This window comes from Macaca mulatta, chromosome 2, assembly GCF_049350105.2.
Source record: "Macaca mulatta isolate MMU2019108-1 chromosome 2, T2T-MMU8v2.0, whole genome shotgun sequence".
In the NCBI taxonomy this organism is placed as follows: Eukaryota; Metazoa; Chordata; class Mammalia; order Primates; family Cercopithecidae; genus Macaca; species Macaca mulatta.
In genome coordinates, this window is record NC_133407.1 from 160,537,359 (window position 1) to 160,554,029 (window position 16,671).

Below are 16,671 nucleotides of genomic sequence, written 5' to 3' on the forward strand. Positions count from 1 at the left end.
GCTTTACCTCTCATAACAATGTCATAAAGTCCATTTTGTCTAATATTATTATTGCTACTCCAGCTCTCTTTTGCTCTTTATGTATTTTTTTATCCTTTGACTTTCAATCTATTTATATATTTGAATCTAAGGAAGACAGCATATAGTTGCATCTTGCTTTTTAATTTTTACTCCAATCTTACAATCTCCATCTTTTGACTGGATTATTTAATATATTAACACTTTTAAAATCCAGTCACATATATTATTATTATTGATACAGATTTACATCTGCCATTTTTTTCCTTTTGTCTTATCCATCTGATGCTTTTTTTGGCTCTATCCTTCCTTCACTGTTTTTTTTTTTTTCTAATTTGCATTAAGTGAATATTTAGTAGTACGGTATTTTACTTCAATAATTTTTTACTACTTTTTATTTGCTTTGCGGTTGCTCTAAGCTTACCATGTACATCTTAACTATAAGAATTTATACTAAATTCTAATGAGCCACAGAAACATTACTCCTATATAGCTGTATTCCCTTTATCTCTCTTTTGTGGTATTGCTGTTATACATATCAATAAACATCACAAACTCCAAAATACATTGTTATAAATTATAACTTTATAGAATTTTATGTCTTCTAAAAATGCTAACAAAGGATAGTAATTATATATTTATAGCTCTTGTTAATGTTTATCTTATCTTTCTGGCTTTCTTCATTAGTTCCTGTTGATATGAATTACTATCTGGAGTAATCTCTTTAGCCCAGTACAACTTAACTACCGCCCATGTCCTTTTTGCTGTATTGGAAAATATATTACATTTCTATATGTTATAGGCCTAAATGATATTATATATGCACTGTTTTATATGATCACTTTTTAAATCAGTTAAGAGTAGAGAGTAGAAGAAAAATGTATTAATGTATTTTTACGCATCAGAGTCTTGCTCTATTGCCCAGGCTGGAGGGCAGCCTAGCTCACTGCAGTCTCAAACTCCTGGGCTCATGGGATCTTCCCACTTTGGCCTCCCAAAGTACTAGGATTACAGGCATGAGCCACCACACCTGGCCTTTACTGTCTTTTTAAATTACTTAATTATCCTTACCCTTGTTCTTTGCTTTTTTTCAAATGGATTCAAATCATTTTCTAGGGTCACTTGTTTTCACCCTAAAGAATTTCCATTATTATTATTATTATTTTATTTTATGTTTTTGAGATGAAGTCTTGCTCTGTTGCCCAGGCTGGAGCACAGTGGTGCAATCTCAGCTCACTGCAACTTCCACCTCCCAGGTTCAAGCAATTCTCCTGCCTCAGCCTCCTGAGTAGCTGGGATTACAGGTGTATGGCACCACGCCCAGTTAATTTTTGTATTTTTAGTATAGACGGGAGTTTCACCATGTTGGCAAGGCTGGTCTCAAACTCCTGACCTTGTGATCTGCCGGCCTCGGCCTCCCAAAGTGCTGGGATTACAGGCATAAGCCACCACGCCCAGCCAAGAATTTCCTCTATTACTTCTTATAAGGTGATTCTGCTAGGAACAAATTATCTTATCTTTCATTTATCTGTAAATGTCTTTCTTTTGCCTTCATTTTAAAAGATAACTTTGCTGGATATAAGATTCTTGGTTACTAGTAGTTTTTATTTTTTTCTTTCAGCACTTTGTATGTCATTCCATTGCCTACTAGTCTCTATTGGTTCTGCTAAGAAGTCAGCTGTTAATCTTATTGAGGTTCACGTAAGTGATGAGTTTTGGTTTTCTTTTAACTTATATTTTAGGTTCAGGGATAGATGTGTGCGGGTTTGTTATACAGGTAAACTCATTAAGTGACAAGTTCTTCTTCTCTTGCTGATTTCAAGATTTTCTTCTTGTCTTTGGATTTCAGCATTTTACTATGATTCATCTATTTGTGGATCTCCTGTGTGTGTATCCCATTTGGAGTTCACTGAGCTTCCTGGAAGAGCAGATTAATGTTCTTCAGTAAATCTGGGAACTTTTCAGCCATTATTTCCTCAAATATTTTTTCTGCTTTTTCTCTCCCTTCCTCTTCAGTATCCTGTCACACCTATGGTGGCATGCCCCCTATTTTTCTGAGGTTCTGTTCATTTTTCTTCATTCTTTTTTCTGTTTTTCGGATTAAATAATCTCTATCTTCAAATTGCTAACTCTTCTGCCAGTTCAAATCTGTTGTTAAGCCCTTCTAATGAATTTTTCATTTTAGTAATTTTACTTAATTCCAGAATTTCCACTTTTTAAAAAATAATTTCTCTTTATTGGTATTGTCTATTTGATGCAACATTATCATACCTCCCCCTTTACTCCTTTAATAGTTTCCTTTAGTTTTTGAATACAATTATAATGGCTACTTTGAAGTCTTTGTTAAATCTGACACCTGACTGCTCTGAGAGGCAGTTTCTGTTACCTACATTCTGTCCCCGTCCCCGGCTCACAGTGTATGGGTCATATTTTCCTGTTTCCGTTTTTTTTTTTTTGAGACGGAGTTTCACTCTCATTGCCCAGGCTAGAGTGCAATGGTGTAATCTCGGCTTACTGCAACCTCCGCCTCCTGGGTTCAAGCAATTCTCCTGCTTCAGCCTCTCCTGTAGCTGGGATTACAGACATGTACCACCATCCCTGGCTAATTTTTTTTTTTTTTTTCAGTAGAGACGTGTTTCTCCACGTTGGTCAGGCTGGTCTTGAACTTTCAACCCCAGGTGATCCACCCACCTCGGCCTCCCAAACTGCTGGGATTATAGGTGTGAGCCACTATGCTTGGCCACATTTTCCTGTTTCTTTTCATGTCTTATAACTTACTGGAAATTGGACATTTTAGGTAACATATTGTAACAATCTGGGTACTGGCCCACCCTCCCCCTACCACCCCTGACCAACTGGGCTTGTTATTGTTTTCTGCTTGTTTACTAACTGACTGGATTATTTTTATAAAATTTGTTACCCTCTTCTCCCACATTTGTATGTGAAGTGTTGTATTCAGTCCAAATTTAAAGAATATTAACAAACTAAAGCATGTCTAGAGGAAGCTTTTAGGATGGGGAGAACTTGAAATGCCATAAAGGAAAAGGCTAAGTTAACTGAAGGTTTGTTTTTTTTTTTCTTTTCTTTTGAGATGGAGTCTCGCTCTGTCACCCAGGCTGGAGTACAGTGGTGCGATCTCAGCTCACTGCACCCTCCACCTCCTGGATTCAAGGAATTCTCTGCCTCAGTCTCCCAAGTAACTGGGATTACAGGCACCTGCCACCACGCCCAGCTAATTTTTGTATTTTTAGTAGACAGGGTTTCACCATCTTGACCAGGCTGGTCTTGAACTCCTGACCTCGTGATTCAAAAAGGTGCATGTTTGTTACAGTTTAATTGAAAATTTCGCCCTTTGTCAATACACAATGATAAATGTGTTTGTCTTGTATTCTATAGTCGATATTGTCTTGCATTTTTATTTCTTTTTTTATTATACTTTAAGTTCTGGAATACATGTGCAGAACATGCAGGTTTGTTACATAGGTATACATGTGCCATGGTGGTTTGCTGCACCCATCAACCCATCATCTACATTAGGTATTTCTCCTAATGCTATCCCTCCCCTTGCTCCTGACCCCTTGACAGGCCCCTGTGTGTGATGTTCCCCTCCCTGTGTCCATGTGTTCTCACTGGTGAACTGGAGATATTTATATGAAGTAGACTAGACTAAGAGGATGGAAAGGACACACAGTTGCTGACTTAACTGTTTTTCTGGTTCTGCTGAAGGAAGGGAGAAAGAGATCACAAAACAAACTGGTAGACATAGGGAAGCCGACTTTAGCTCAATTACGTAAGGAAGATTTTCTTTTCCCCTAAAGGCTTAGGTTGGAATAATTTTTTTAAAAATACAGTCTGACAATGTCATATGCTACCTTATAAAACAATGAGGTGTTCATTTTAAGCAAAAGTTTATATCCTTTCACAGTTGTTGAAGATAGTATTCCTTCTTTGGGATGGAAGGTTTGAGCAGATGATCACTAAAGTATTTACACCTGTGACAGTCAAGCACTCTGGCCTTAAATGTAGCCATTTTGACAAAATGTAAAGCACTTTACATGCCTATAAATAAGCAGTACAAATAACCTATTTTTCATTTCTAGAAAAATGTTTACAAAGAAACCTTAAATGTTTTCCTAGTCATATATGAAGATCAAATCAAATGTATTAGACTTAAATCTCAGACCTCAAACTATGAAGCTACTAAAGATAACATTGGGGAAACGCTCCAGGACATCTCTTGAGTAATACTCCACAAGCACAGGCCTCCAAGGCAAAAGTGGACAAATTGCATTATATTGAGTTAAAAAGCTTCTGCACAGCAAAAGAAACAACAAAGTGAAGAGACAACCCACAGAATGATAGAAAATATTTGCAAAATGACAAGGGAATGTGAATCCCTATATCCATCTGACAAGGGATTAATAACCAGAATATATGATGGGCTCAAACAACTCTATATGAAAAAATCTAATAAGCCTATTAAAAAATGGGCAAAAGAGCTGAACAGACATTTCTAAAATGAGACATACAAATGGTAAACAGGTATATGAAAAGGTGCTCAACATCACCAATCATCAGAGAAATGCAAAACAAAACTACAACGAGACATCATTTCACCCCAGTTAAAATGGCTTTTATCCAAAAGACAGGCAATAATGAATGCTGGTGAGGATGTGGAAAAAAGGGAACACTGTTGGTGGGGATGTAAATCAGTACAACCACTATGGAAAACAGTAGTAGTTTTGAGGTTCCTCAAAAACTAAAAAGAGAACTATCATATAATCCAGCAATCCCACTACGAGGTACATACCCAAAAGGAAGGAAATCAGCATATTGAAGAGACATCTGCATTCTCATGTTTACTGCAGTCTATTCACAACAGGTAAGACTTGGAAGCAACCTTAGTGCCCATCACCAGACAAAGGCATAAAATGTGGCACACATACACAACAGAGTTTATTCAGCCACAAAAAAAGAATGAGATCCTGTCATTTGCAACAGCATGGATGAACTGGAGGACATTTTATTAAGTTAAATAAACTAGGCACAGAAAGGAAAAGTTTACATATTCTCATTCATTTGTGGGAGCTAAAGTTTAAAACAACTGAACTCGTGGAGATAGAGAGTAGAATTTTGGTTACCGGAGGATGGGAAGGGTAGTGGGGGTGGGAGAAAGGGGGATGATTAATGGGTACATAATACAGTTAGCTAAGATGAATAAGATTTAGTACTTGATACTACAATAGGGTGACTACAGTCAACAATAACTTATAATTTATTGTACATTTTAAAATAACAGAGTACAACTGACGTGTTTATAACACAAAGAAATAATAAATGCTTGAGGTGATGAATACCCCATTTACCCTAATGTGATTATTACGCATCGCATGCCTGTATCAAAATATCTCATGTACCCCATAAATATATTACACACCGAATATGTACCCATGAAAATTAACTTTTAAAAATTTTAAATTTAAAAAAATGTTTTTCTAGCAAAGAGATCCTCTGAGGTTGCTTATTTGAAAGTATTTTCCTGACTAGTCACATATCTGGTAGCTTACTTTATAAATCACTGAAAAAGGATTGCTTTGAACTTCTATATTCTCTCATGTACTTGATTTAAAATATTAGAATGAAGTAATTCATTTTCAAGAGCTTCTCAGTTCTTCCCAAGGATTTTTAAAAAATAAAATAACTGAGATCCAGAACTCACCAGAAGAAATCTTACCAGCACCTTTACAGTCAACAGAAAATGCTGATGTGACTCCATTGGCTGACCCCAGTTCGCACATGGAAATTTGATAAGGAGGTCTCAGCTTGATTTCCGTCTGCATGTCAGAAAGATTTATCTTGGTTGAAAGAGACCTGGGATTATTATATCGTTGCTTGGTCCTCTGAATGAAGTTATCTATGTAAAATAAAACATAAATTTCCTTGCAGTCACTTGTCAATTAATCGTTTCAGAATATGATGCTTATGGATAGTAAATATTACAGGTAGTTTATTATTCAAAATTGTTCAATTTGTCATGAAGTATTCCAATATTACTTGTGTTTAATGATTAATATATCATGGAGTCATCAGTTTTACCCTCTAGAAATCAGTAATTTTAAATAAACTAAGGATTTAACACTACCTAAGTGTATTACATCCACTTCAAGAAATTGCAAAAACGAAAAAGAGCTTTAACTTTAAACCAAAGTCTTGATTTTTTTTTTTTTTTTGAGATAGGGTCTTGCTCTGTCACCTAGGCTGGGATGCAGTGGTCCAATCATAGCTCACTGTAACCTTGAATTTCTGTGCTCAAGTGATTCTCCTGCCTCAGTCTCCCAAGCAGCTGGGGCTGCCACCATGCCCAGCTTATTTATTTTTTTTGTACAGACAGAGTCTCTCTCTGTTGCCCAGGGTGGTCTCGAACTCCTGGCCTTAAGTAATCCTACTGCCTCGGCCTCCCAAAGTGCTGGGATAAAAGGCATGAGCTACCACACCTCGCCCAAAGTCTTGATTTTTATACAGATTCCTATCTCATGAAATATTAAATCTGTCAGATTTACCAGCTGCAATTACATAAGAACACACACTAGAAGTTGCATGTTTTTATAAATCTGTTTTCTTGTTATTGCTTACACCATTAGAATGTAGGTTTTAAAGAATAAATTGAATAAAACTAATATAAGACATTTCCTAAATATTTTCCAAGTGGAATTTTATTTTTACTATTTACAACTTTTTCCTTCTACACCAGAAGTTGAGCAAACTACTGACCACAGGCTAAATCTAGCCTGCTGACTATTCTGTAAAGTTTTATTAGAATATAACTGCACTCATTTACGTACTGCCTATGGCTGCTTTTGAGCTACAATGGCAGGGCTGAATAGTTGTGACAGGGACTATATGATCCTTAAAGCCTAAAATATGTACTATCTGGTCCTTTCCAGCAAATGTTTGCCATCCCCTATTCTACATGAAGCAGACTATAAAAGATTATTACAGAAACACAAAAGTCTGAATCTCTGGCTTACAAATTTCTCATTGAGAAGTTATCCTCTGGCATTAATTCTTTGGACCAATACTCAAAATCCCCTTCACAGTTCAAACACAATTTTTTTTCTAATAAGCATCTAAGTAAAAAGTTACCATAATTTATAGATCATTTACCAAATTATCAAAAGCAAGATAGCTGAAGTCCCCCCTCCACCCAATATTAGATTTAAAATTACTTATGATTGGATGGAGATGAATAAAAAGGAAAAAAAAATCAGGCCCTTACCAAATTCAATGAAACAGTATGGTCTGACAGCAGTATTTGTCTTCATCATGTTATAAGTAGTAATGAACTCCTTCTGAAGCTCATCCAGGAAAGAGAAGGCGAGAACATTTGGGTAATTGTCAGTGCACAACATCATGTAGCTCACTCCCAGAGAGCTAATAAAACTATAGTGTAAAAAACATTGGTTTTAAAATTTCAAATTAAATCAAGGTAATTCACCGCTTCACAAGACTGGTTCCATACACCATAAACTGCTACTACGGTGGCAATGAAGATCTTAACATTTATTATATATTCTAGGAAAAAATTTAAAGGAACCAAAATACAGTACTATTTTAAGTTGTGGTTTAAAAACAGATGACAAAAAATAGAATGTACTACAGAGGGACATACAATATGGTTCTAACATTTCAGTTATCACTAGGGGTAAAAAGCAGGGGAACGGATATACAAATGTATTATAAGTATTACAGACAGCTTAAAGTCTAACCCTTCAACATGTTCCCCACTTTTGAGTCCAGAACCCTTTCAAGATTCTGATGAAAGGAACACTCTCCCTAGAAAGATGTCAGAACACAGAAGACTGCACACAATTTCAAGGTGATCACTGACCTCTTGAAGTCATCAATGACATGCCCCAGAATCAAATCCTCTGCTTTACACAGTAATTGATTATGAACCATGGGAGGTGGGAATTTATGAGTTTATATAAAAACGCAAAAGTAGAACTGAGGGCTATGGCTTAAAACAGAATGCTGAGTGTTGACTGGTAAATGCAGAGGTAGTGCTAGCAATGGAAAAATCAGCATTTGCAACCAACATGGTAAAGATTGGATCAGGCAAGGACAATCATGGATGTTAAATCTAGGGGGAAATTTTTATGGATTAGTATATTTGCATGGTTTTAAAACGTCTTTCCATGGATTGTTTCTTAGTTGCAAGCGGAAAATATTATACAGTAGAAGCTAGACAACTCCTTCACCAAGTACTCTCTAACATCATTAATGTTAGATGGATATTGTGTCTCCAGATGTTATATCCTGAGAAAGACACATCAGCTATATAATATTCTGAGAATGCATAATTTGAATTTCATCATAAGAAAACACCAAAATGATCAACATTCTATTTTTAAAAAGGAAAAAGTGTATTCTTTAAAAATTCCAGGGTTGTAAAAAAGAAATAAAGGAAGTGGAAATGTTGCCAATCAAAAGAAGCTAAAGAGGCTGGGCGCGGTGGGGGCCTGTAATCCCAGCACTTTGGGAGGTCGAGGTGGGCGGATCACCTGAGGTCAGGAGCTTGAGACCAGCCTGGTCAACATGGTGAAACCCCGTCTCGACTAAAAATATAAAAATTAACTGGGTATGGTGGTGCATGCCTGTAATCCCAGCTATTCAGGAGGCTGAGGCAGGAGAATCGTTTGAAGCCAGGAGATGGAGGTTGAAGAGAGCCGAGATTGCGCCACTGCACTCCAGCCTGGGTGACAAGAGAGAGACTCTGTCTCCCAAAAAAAAAAAAGCAGCTAAAGAGATATGACAACTAAATGCAATTCCTAATGCTAGTCCAAATCCTGTGCCAAAAAGCAATAAAAAAAATGATATAAAGCATATTCCTGGGTCAACTGACAAAAAAGGAAAGTTAGCAGTACAGTAGATAAAGTATGGTATGAACAAGAAATTTACTGAGGCTGACACGTGTACTGTGGTTAAGTAAGATAATATCCATAATTTTAGAAAATACTCTTTGAAGCAGTTATGAAGAAAGGGTTCAGGAAAAAAAATAAATCAGATAGTTAAGTAGGTAGGTAGATAAAATGAGAAGACAAATGTGGTAAAATGTTGACCAAAGGTGACTATGGGAACAGGTGTTATTTGAACTTTTCTTACTCATACAACTTTTCTGTAAGTTTGAAATTACTTCTAAATAACAAATTTAGAAATTAAAAATTAAAAAAAAGCATTGAAACATTAAAATTAACCATATTCTATTGGAAAAAAAGCTTTCCAGAATCTAGTATATACCCCACTATAATAAATAAGCAGAGCACAAAACACAAAGTAACCCTTTTTAATGAGTCGCCTAAACATCATTGCATAGCACTGTCAATATAGCTGGTCTACATCAAGGGCAGTAAACAGCATGCAGGATGTAATTCCCCACTCCTATGCTGGACTCTGCTAATCTACACAGTAATTTTTTTTTTTTTGAGACGGAATCTTGCTCTGTTGCCCAGGCTCGAGCGCAGTGGCACAATCTCAGCTCACTGCAACCTCTGCCTCCTGGGTTCAAGTGATTCTCTTGTCTCAGCCTCCTGAGTAGCAGGGATTACAGGCACACACGACCACACCTGGCTAATTTTTGTATTTTTAGTAGAGACGGGGTTTCACCATGTTGGCCAGGGTGGTCTCAAACTCCTGACCTCAAGTGATCTGCCTGCCTTGGCCTCCCAAAGTGGTGGGATTACAGGTATAAGTCACCACGCCCAGCCAACACAGTAATCTTTACTGTAAAACTCTGATCCATACTGGTCACCTTACTGTTTTCTTTCTCGAATAACATAGAAGCAGAATTTATTAATGTTTAGAATAAATAAGTTCACAGGATTCAAATTTAACAAGAATGAAAAATAAAAGGGTATACGGCATTTAAAGTGTCTTATCACTCTTGCCCAGATACCTAGTTCTCCTTCCCTTGGGCAATCCATGTTAGTAATAATTTCTTATGTATCCTTCCTGTGAGAGCTTGTGTGTAAGCAAGTAAATATGTGTGTGAATATATACATGTGACACATATATATATATATATGAATCCCTTTTAAAAGACCATCCCAGGTTGCCAAATGGGCTTGGCACCTACTAGTCATCTATTACTAGTGGTATGGGATATACTAGTGGTGAAATAGTTCTGATCTTATGGTTCTAGAGTAGCCTGGTTGTTCCTTTCTGAAGCATCACTTAATACACACTCATTTAGGGCAACGTTTTTCAAAGTGCAAGTTGTAAACCACTATGTCATGAAACTAGTTTAGTGAACTACAGCATTTTCCAGAAATTGAAGTAAAATATAACAGAAAGTATTGGAATACATATTGTTTCATAAAACTTTTGTTTTAGTTTTCTATATGTGTATATATAGTGCTTACAAAGTAAAATGTATCTCTTCTTAAGGATCATAGTCAAATTAATTTAGCCATAGCATATTGCCTTTTTCTACAACTTAATATCTAAATCAAAGGCCAAAATATGCTTTCTCAAATGATTTTCTCTTTCCAAAAAAAATCTTCACTGTCATTATCAAAATTATTTGACATGTCATTAGCATTCAAATATACCCCATAATAACCTCAATAACCTGAAGACAATTGGTAATTGGCTTCCACACCCTAGGAACTCCCAACTGGCTAGCTAGGAGTTATTTGATTATCCTTCATTAATACGACTGAAGGTTTTAGAATCCATTTTTTGTATTGTGTCAGAGTCTTACTGTATTTCCATATTAATAACAGAGTCAGCCACAGACACCTACATGACAGTTTATCCCAAATGGTTTATCTTACTTGTGCTAAATGTAACTAGACAATTGTATGTAAAATAAAGGAAACCCTATGTCTTTAACATGGCATGTGAGCATTTTCAGGAAGTCTTTATTTTACTACAGTTGCAAGATTCTCTCTGAAAAGGCTATAGTGTGTTCTATAACATTATGGCTTTTCATAGTAAATTTAGCTTTGTAATGCTTTATTTGAAATGCAAAGCTAGTTTTCCCAAAGTACATACAGTTCCATTTATGTTTGTGATGGAAAAAATTCTGCTTTTTCAACAATCATGGGACAGATTGAAATACTCCCACCACTTCACTGAGGACTACCCATAAAATAGTCTAAAGTCATTATAGGCATGCCAGTTTGTGCATGCTTTTGCTGTGTTCATCAGGTTCACCTAGTGAATATTTTATAGATAGTCTGGCAGATGTCTATCTGCCTTGAGGAGAAAGAAGAGAAATAGTAGTAAGAGTAATAGCACCACGTAGTTTACTGACCACTTAGTATAAGCTAGGCCCTTTGCTAAGTATTTTACATATTTAGTTTCATTCTCACAATAAAGGGGCACTATTATCTCCACTTTACAAATGAAAGAAAAGAAACTCAGAGAGGCTTAGTAACTTATCCAAGGTCACACACCATTAAGAAGCAAAGATGGGATGAAGTTAGTTGATTCCAAGGCCCACATTTTTTCCACAATACAATAGCAACTTCCATGTAGCATAGATTAACCAATTATTCCAAATTCACCAATGTTTTCTCACTTTTTCCAAATCAATCTCTATTTTATTCCCTAAATTAAGAGTAATGAAACTTGAGAGCTTTGGAACCTGTATTACAGTTATCTTCTGGAAGCCCTCCCAAACACTCCACTTCATTTTGTACAACTCTACTCCTCCCTCTCTACATTCTAGCCACCCACTGGCCTTATTTCAGATCCCCAAGGATACCAACCCACTTCCAGCCCTCCCACTCCCAAACTGAGAAACTTCATGATTTTGTCTTCCCCAGTGCTCCAATTCTGACCTGGCTAATTCCTACATATCCTTCAGTTCTTAGACTGAAAGTCCTTCCCAGAACACACAATCTAAACTGATCCCACTCCTACAGTATATCATAGCAGCTGTTAGTTTTCTTCACAAACTAACCCAATTTGTAATTGTATATTAATATATTTTTGTTGCAATGTCGCTCTCACTAATATACACACTCCATGAGAGCAGGGATGATTTCTGTATAGCTCACCGTTATATTCTTAGCACTTAGAATATTTTGTGTCTAGTAAACAAGAAGTGCTCAGTGAATAAATGACTGCAAAGGTGGCATCATTCTTTTACTAATTTATACACTAATTTGTTGAGTATATCATGCACCAGTAATTGCACAGCTTAGTGGTATCTACACGAAGCAGCAGCTCAATAAATACTTAACTAAACGACAGAAAACAGTAGAACTTCACTTGTCTTCTAGTTACTGTTCTCCAGAAGGCTTTATTTAGGGTTCAGGTCAGTAAATCTTCGACATGTCCTTAAGAGAGGGATGTTCTCAAGAGCCATGTAGAATTACTCACCTTCACAGTGAGTACCTCAAGAATGGCTATGCAGGTCTCAAAGACTTGTCTGCTCTCCCTTTATCACTGTCATTACTCACACACAGACAGACACACATACAAACACACTCTCTCTCCTCTTTTCTCTACCTTGGGCACAATTTTTAAATCGCCAAGGTTTTTCCTACTTTGCTCTAATTTCCTTTATATTGTCTAGCTCCATTCCATTTCCGGGCTTTGGTGCCAATGAGGTTTGGTCTTTATTGCCACTGCTTTTCTTTTACCTGAGGAATTTATCCAATTTCATTACATGTTTGGTTCTCCTCCCTGGCACACCCACTAGGAACTTTTTTAGGGTCAAGTATAACTTAACAGGTAAGACTGGCAGAAGTCCAAATACCAGATACAGGAAATTTACCCCTTCTAATCTCTTTGCTATAAAGCTAATTCTATAACGTGTCCAAGCCATTCCACAAGTGATTCCTACATCCAACAAAATGAATAAATGGTTTTACATATTAAACTTTTTTTCTGGTATCTAATTTTATTTACAAACTGTCAAAGAAATTTTACATATCACCAATTAAACACTGACATTATTAGGACAATTCTGGCCTGTTGCACCAAACTAAATAACTAGTAATAGCAAAGATCTTCCTCTCAGCAGAGAGAACACCTAGCACAGGCCCAGCATTCTACTTCACAGGCTCTGATGTCAAAGATAAAGTCCCTGCCTGCCAGGAGCTTACCATATAATTACTGGGGATGTACTTATCACAGTGATTTACAAACCAAGATATATACATAAAATGTAGCATGCTAAATGACAAGGTACATATATAGCAAAGGATTTAGTATTGCAAACTGATTTATGAACTGATATATTATTTGTATTACATATAACATGTAATTTTCATGCTATAATTGTACCACTATACATAGAAACTCTGCTTATCCTTTGTAGTCATGTTTGCCCAGTGAACAGCTTTCCTGGGTGCAGAAAAGTTATTTAATAGGACATACCATCTCTAATCTACTGTTAAATTTGCCAAATATAAAAAAAATGTTTTGGGCTGGGCGTGGTGGCTCACGCCTATTATCCCAGCACTTTGGGAGGCCGAGACAGGTGGATAATGAGGTCAGGAGATCGAGACCATCCTGGCTAACAAGGTGAAACCCCGTCTCTACTTAAAAAAAAACCACACACACACACACAAAATTAGCCGGGCGTGGTGGCAGGCGCCTGTAGTCCCAGCTACTCAGTAGGCTGAGGCAGGAGAATGGCCTGAACCTAGGAGGTGGAGCTTGCAGTGAGCCAAGATCTTGCCACTGTACTCCAGCCTGAGTGACAGACCGAGACCCCATCTCAAAAAAAAAAAAAAAAAAAAAAAAAAGTTTTGGAATAGAGCCTTCCACATTGAATTCTATTCTCTAAAATAAAGTGTTGAAACTTTAAAATATTAAATAGGGCCAGGCACAGTGGCTCACACCATAATCCCAATGTTTTGGGAGGCTGAGGCAGGAGGACTACTTGAGCCAAGGAGTTCGAGACCAGCCTAGACAACAAAGTGAGATGCCATCTCTACAAAAAATTGTTTTAAATTAGCCAGGTGTGGTGACACACACCCATAGTCACAGCTATTCAGGAGGCTGAGGCAGGAGGATCGCGTGGGCCCAGGAGTTCAAGGATGCTATGAGCTGATTGTGCCACTGCACTCCTGCCTGGGCAACAGAGCAAAACCCCATTTCTAAAAATGAAAAAAAAAAAATTAAATAGAGAGGCTCAACATTAACAAAGTGAGCATATCTTATGAATTGTATTATCACCAAATATGTCTCATAGAAAACAAGATGAAAACAAAAGACTTTGCCACTAGTGGGAGAGTAAGGAGATAAGAATGAAGGCTCAGTAACACTGAGTGTCCACCACATGTAGCATTTTACCAGGAACTTCCTATTTTCTCACTTACTCCTTTCTCACATGGCTAACTTTCAATTACCCTCCAATGGTGAAGCGCCAAATCATGAATAAATCATCCTATGAATAAAAGACCCATTTTAGCCACAAATTTTAACATCATTAAAAAGGAAAATATTTATTAATATGAAATATGCCAGATGACGGTAACTCACAACAGTAACCTAAAGAAGAATCTGAGATCATTTTAAGAAGCCAATGGTAACTACACCATGAGCGACTTGGATAAAACACAGAGCAAGCAAAGATTGCCTTTGACATCTTTATTCCCTTTTCTTCAGAGTTAATCTCCCAATTCACCCTTTCTCACTTCCCTAACACAGCCACACTCTAGAGGATGAAGATCCCGACTTTTTTAGATAACTGATCAGATAATCCATAACTTATGTATTGGGTATATTTCCCAAAGCTTATTGCACCCAGATCTCATTTTCCCACAGAAACTGTACAATAACAATAATTAGGTTCCTAGGCCAGTTCACAAGAGCCTATTTAACATATATGCTGCTGAAAAGCTGTACATTTTGCCATAATAAGCAGGAGAAAAGGAATGTGATGCCAGTGATGAGACAAAATAGGAAAATCGAATACCCAGGTTATCTCCTTCCCCCAACTGGTTTAGTAGCTACAGGTTGGTTGCATTTCCCTGCCACACCCTCTCCCTTTCAAACACCTAGCCTCCAATGAGACAATGCTGTCCCATCAATTCTAGGATTCACATATACTCTGTTCCTCATCATTGTCAACCAATAAAAGAGAGGTGTGGTATTTCTCTTCATTCTCTTCCCTGGTTCATTTCTCTCTCCATAAAAAGTGAAAATAATTAGGAGAATTAGGAACACATGCTGCCAAGAAAGGGGTTAAGGGTAAAGAGCAGCAGTCATTTTTTACCAGATAATAATGCAATTCCGGAATCCAAGATTGTGGTTCAGATATATCGTTTACTATTTTTGTGATGTTGAAGGATCTGCTTTACATTCCTAAGTCTCAATTACCTTATCTGTAAAATAGGGTAGTGATAGCACTACCCAGCATCCCTTCCCTCTTTCCCTTTGGGGAATTACCTTCAGCTCCATTCTGTCTGCCTGTGGTAAAGCTCAAAGGGGTAAGGACACGTGATGCAGTCTTGGCCAAATAAGAGTACCTCATCTCCTCTGACAACAACGTTTAATTAGTCTAGAAATGGTCAATTACACAAGCAAAAACAATGTCTTGTTCTTGAGACATGGAGAGGAGTTGCTCAGTTGGACTGAAGTAAGCCTAGAGCTGTCTGTGTAGTGTTTTCAAGTCTGTAGACAGTATCTATCTGCAAAAGGTAAGACAATGTAGAAATGAGAAAGATTCCTGACAACATCTGTGAGGCCAGCTCCACCACTACCCTTCAAAATACCCATTTTTCCTTAAGCTAATGTGAGTTGTGTGTCTGCCCCAGCAATGGAAAAGAGCGCTATTTAATAGCCCTTCACGGAGCTGTTAGAAAGCTTAATGATAATGTCAGTAAAGTACCTGGCAATTGCAAGTACTCAATAATTGGGTTATAGCTTAAGTTGTTACTCTAGTAATCAGAAAATATCCCGAAAGAGTGAAAGGGAAAAGACTGCTAGACACTAAAGCCAAAACGCAGGTAAGCCTAAAATAGTATTCCTGGCTGGAGGTAGCAACATAGGGAGAAAGTGAACCCTAAGGCAAGGAAAGAACATTAGGAGGCTCACAGCCATTATCTGGCTTCAAATGAATTCACAGTGAAAGAACTAAAAAATTTTACTTCTTGCACTAAAATTCACAATAGGATATGACTGGCTTCCCAAAAGGTATTTGTCTTTTCAGCATCTTACTGTTTAAATAAAGAGATTTCAAAATGTACAACTATGATTTTTAAATCTCTAAAGCCAATTGCAAAGTTTTAAAGATCTCAGATGACTCAACCTAATTTTCATATGGTTCATACTTACTTTTACTTTAGCCATTTTTTCTCTTAAGTGGTAACATAAGTTTATTCATTAAAAATTCATTACAGTGGCCGGGCGAGGTGGCTCAAGCCTGTAATCCCAGCACTTTGGGAGGCCGAGACGGGTGGATCACGAGGTCAGGAGATCGAGACCATCCTGGCTAGCAGAGTGAAACCCCGTCTCCACTAAAAAAATACAAAAAACTAGCCAGGCGAGGTGGCAGGCGCCTGTAGTCCCAGCTACTCAGGAGGCTGAGGCACGAGAATGGCGTGAACCTGGGAGGTGGAGCTTGCAGTGAGCTGAGATCCGGCCACTGCACTCCAGCCTGGGCGACAGAGCGAGACTCTGTCTCAAAAAAAA

At 37.4% G+C, this 16,671-nt stretch overlaps 1 protein-coding gene across 3 annotated transcripts in view; it reads right to left on the bottom strand.

The window, feature by feature from the left end:
* The window catches only part of SEC22A (SEC22 homolog A, vesicle trafficking protein), a 70,480-nt gene that overhangs the window by 41,005 nt on the left and 12,804 nt on the right, over positions 1-16,671 (bottom strand). For all 3 annotated transcript variants that reach the window (NM_001194575.3, XM_028843388.2, XM_001112957.5), the window contains 2 exon segments: positions 5,738-5,932; positions 7,295-7,458. In NM_001194575.3, coding sequence (NP_001181504.2) covers positions 5,738-5,932; positions 7,295-7,458 — 359 coding nt within the window.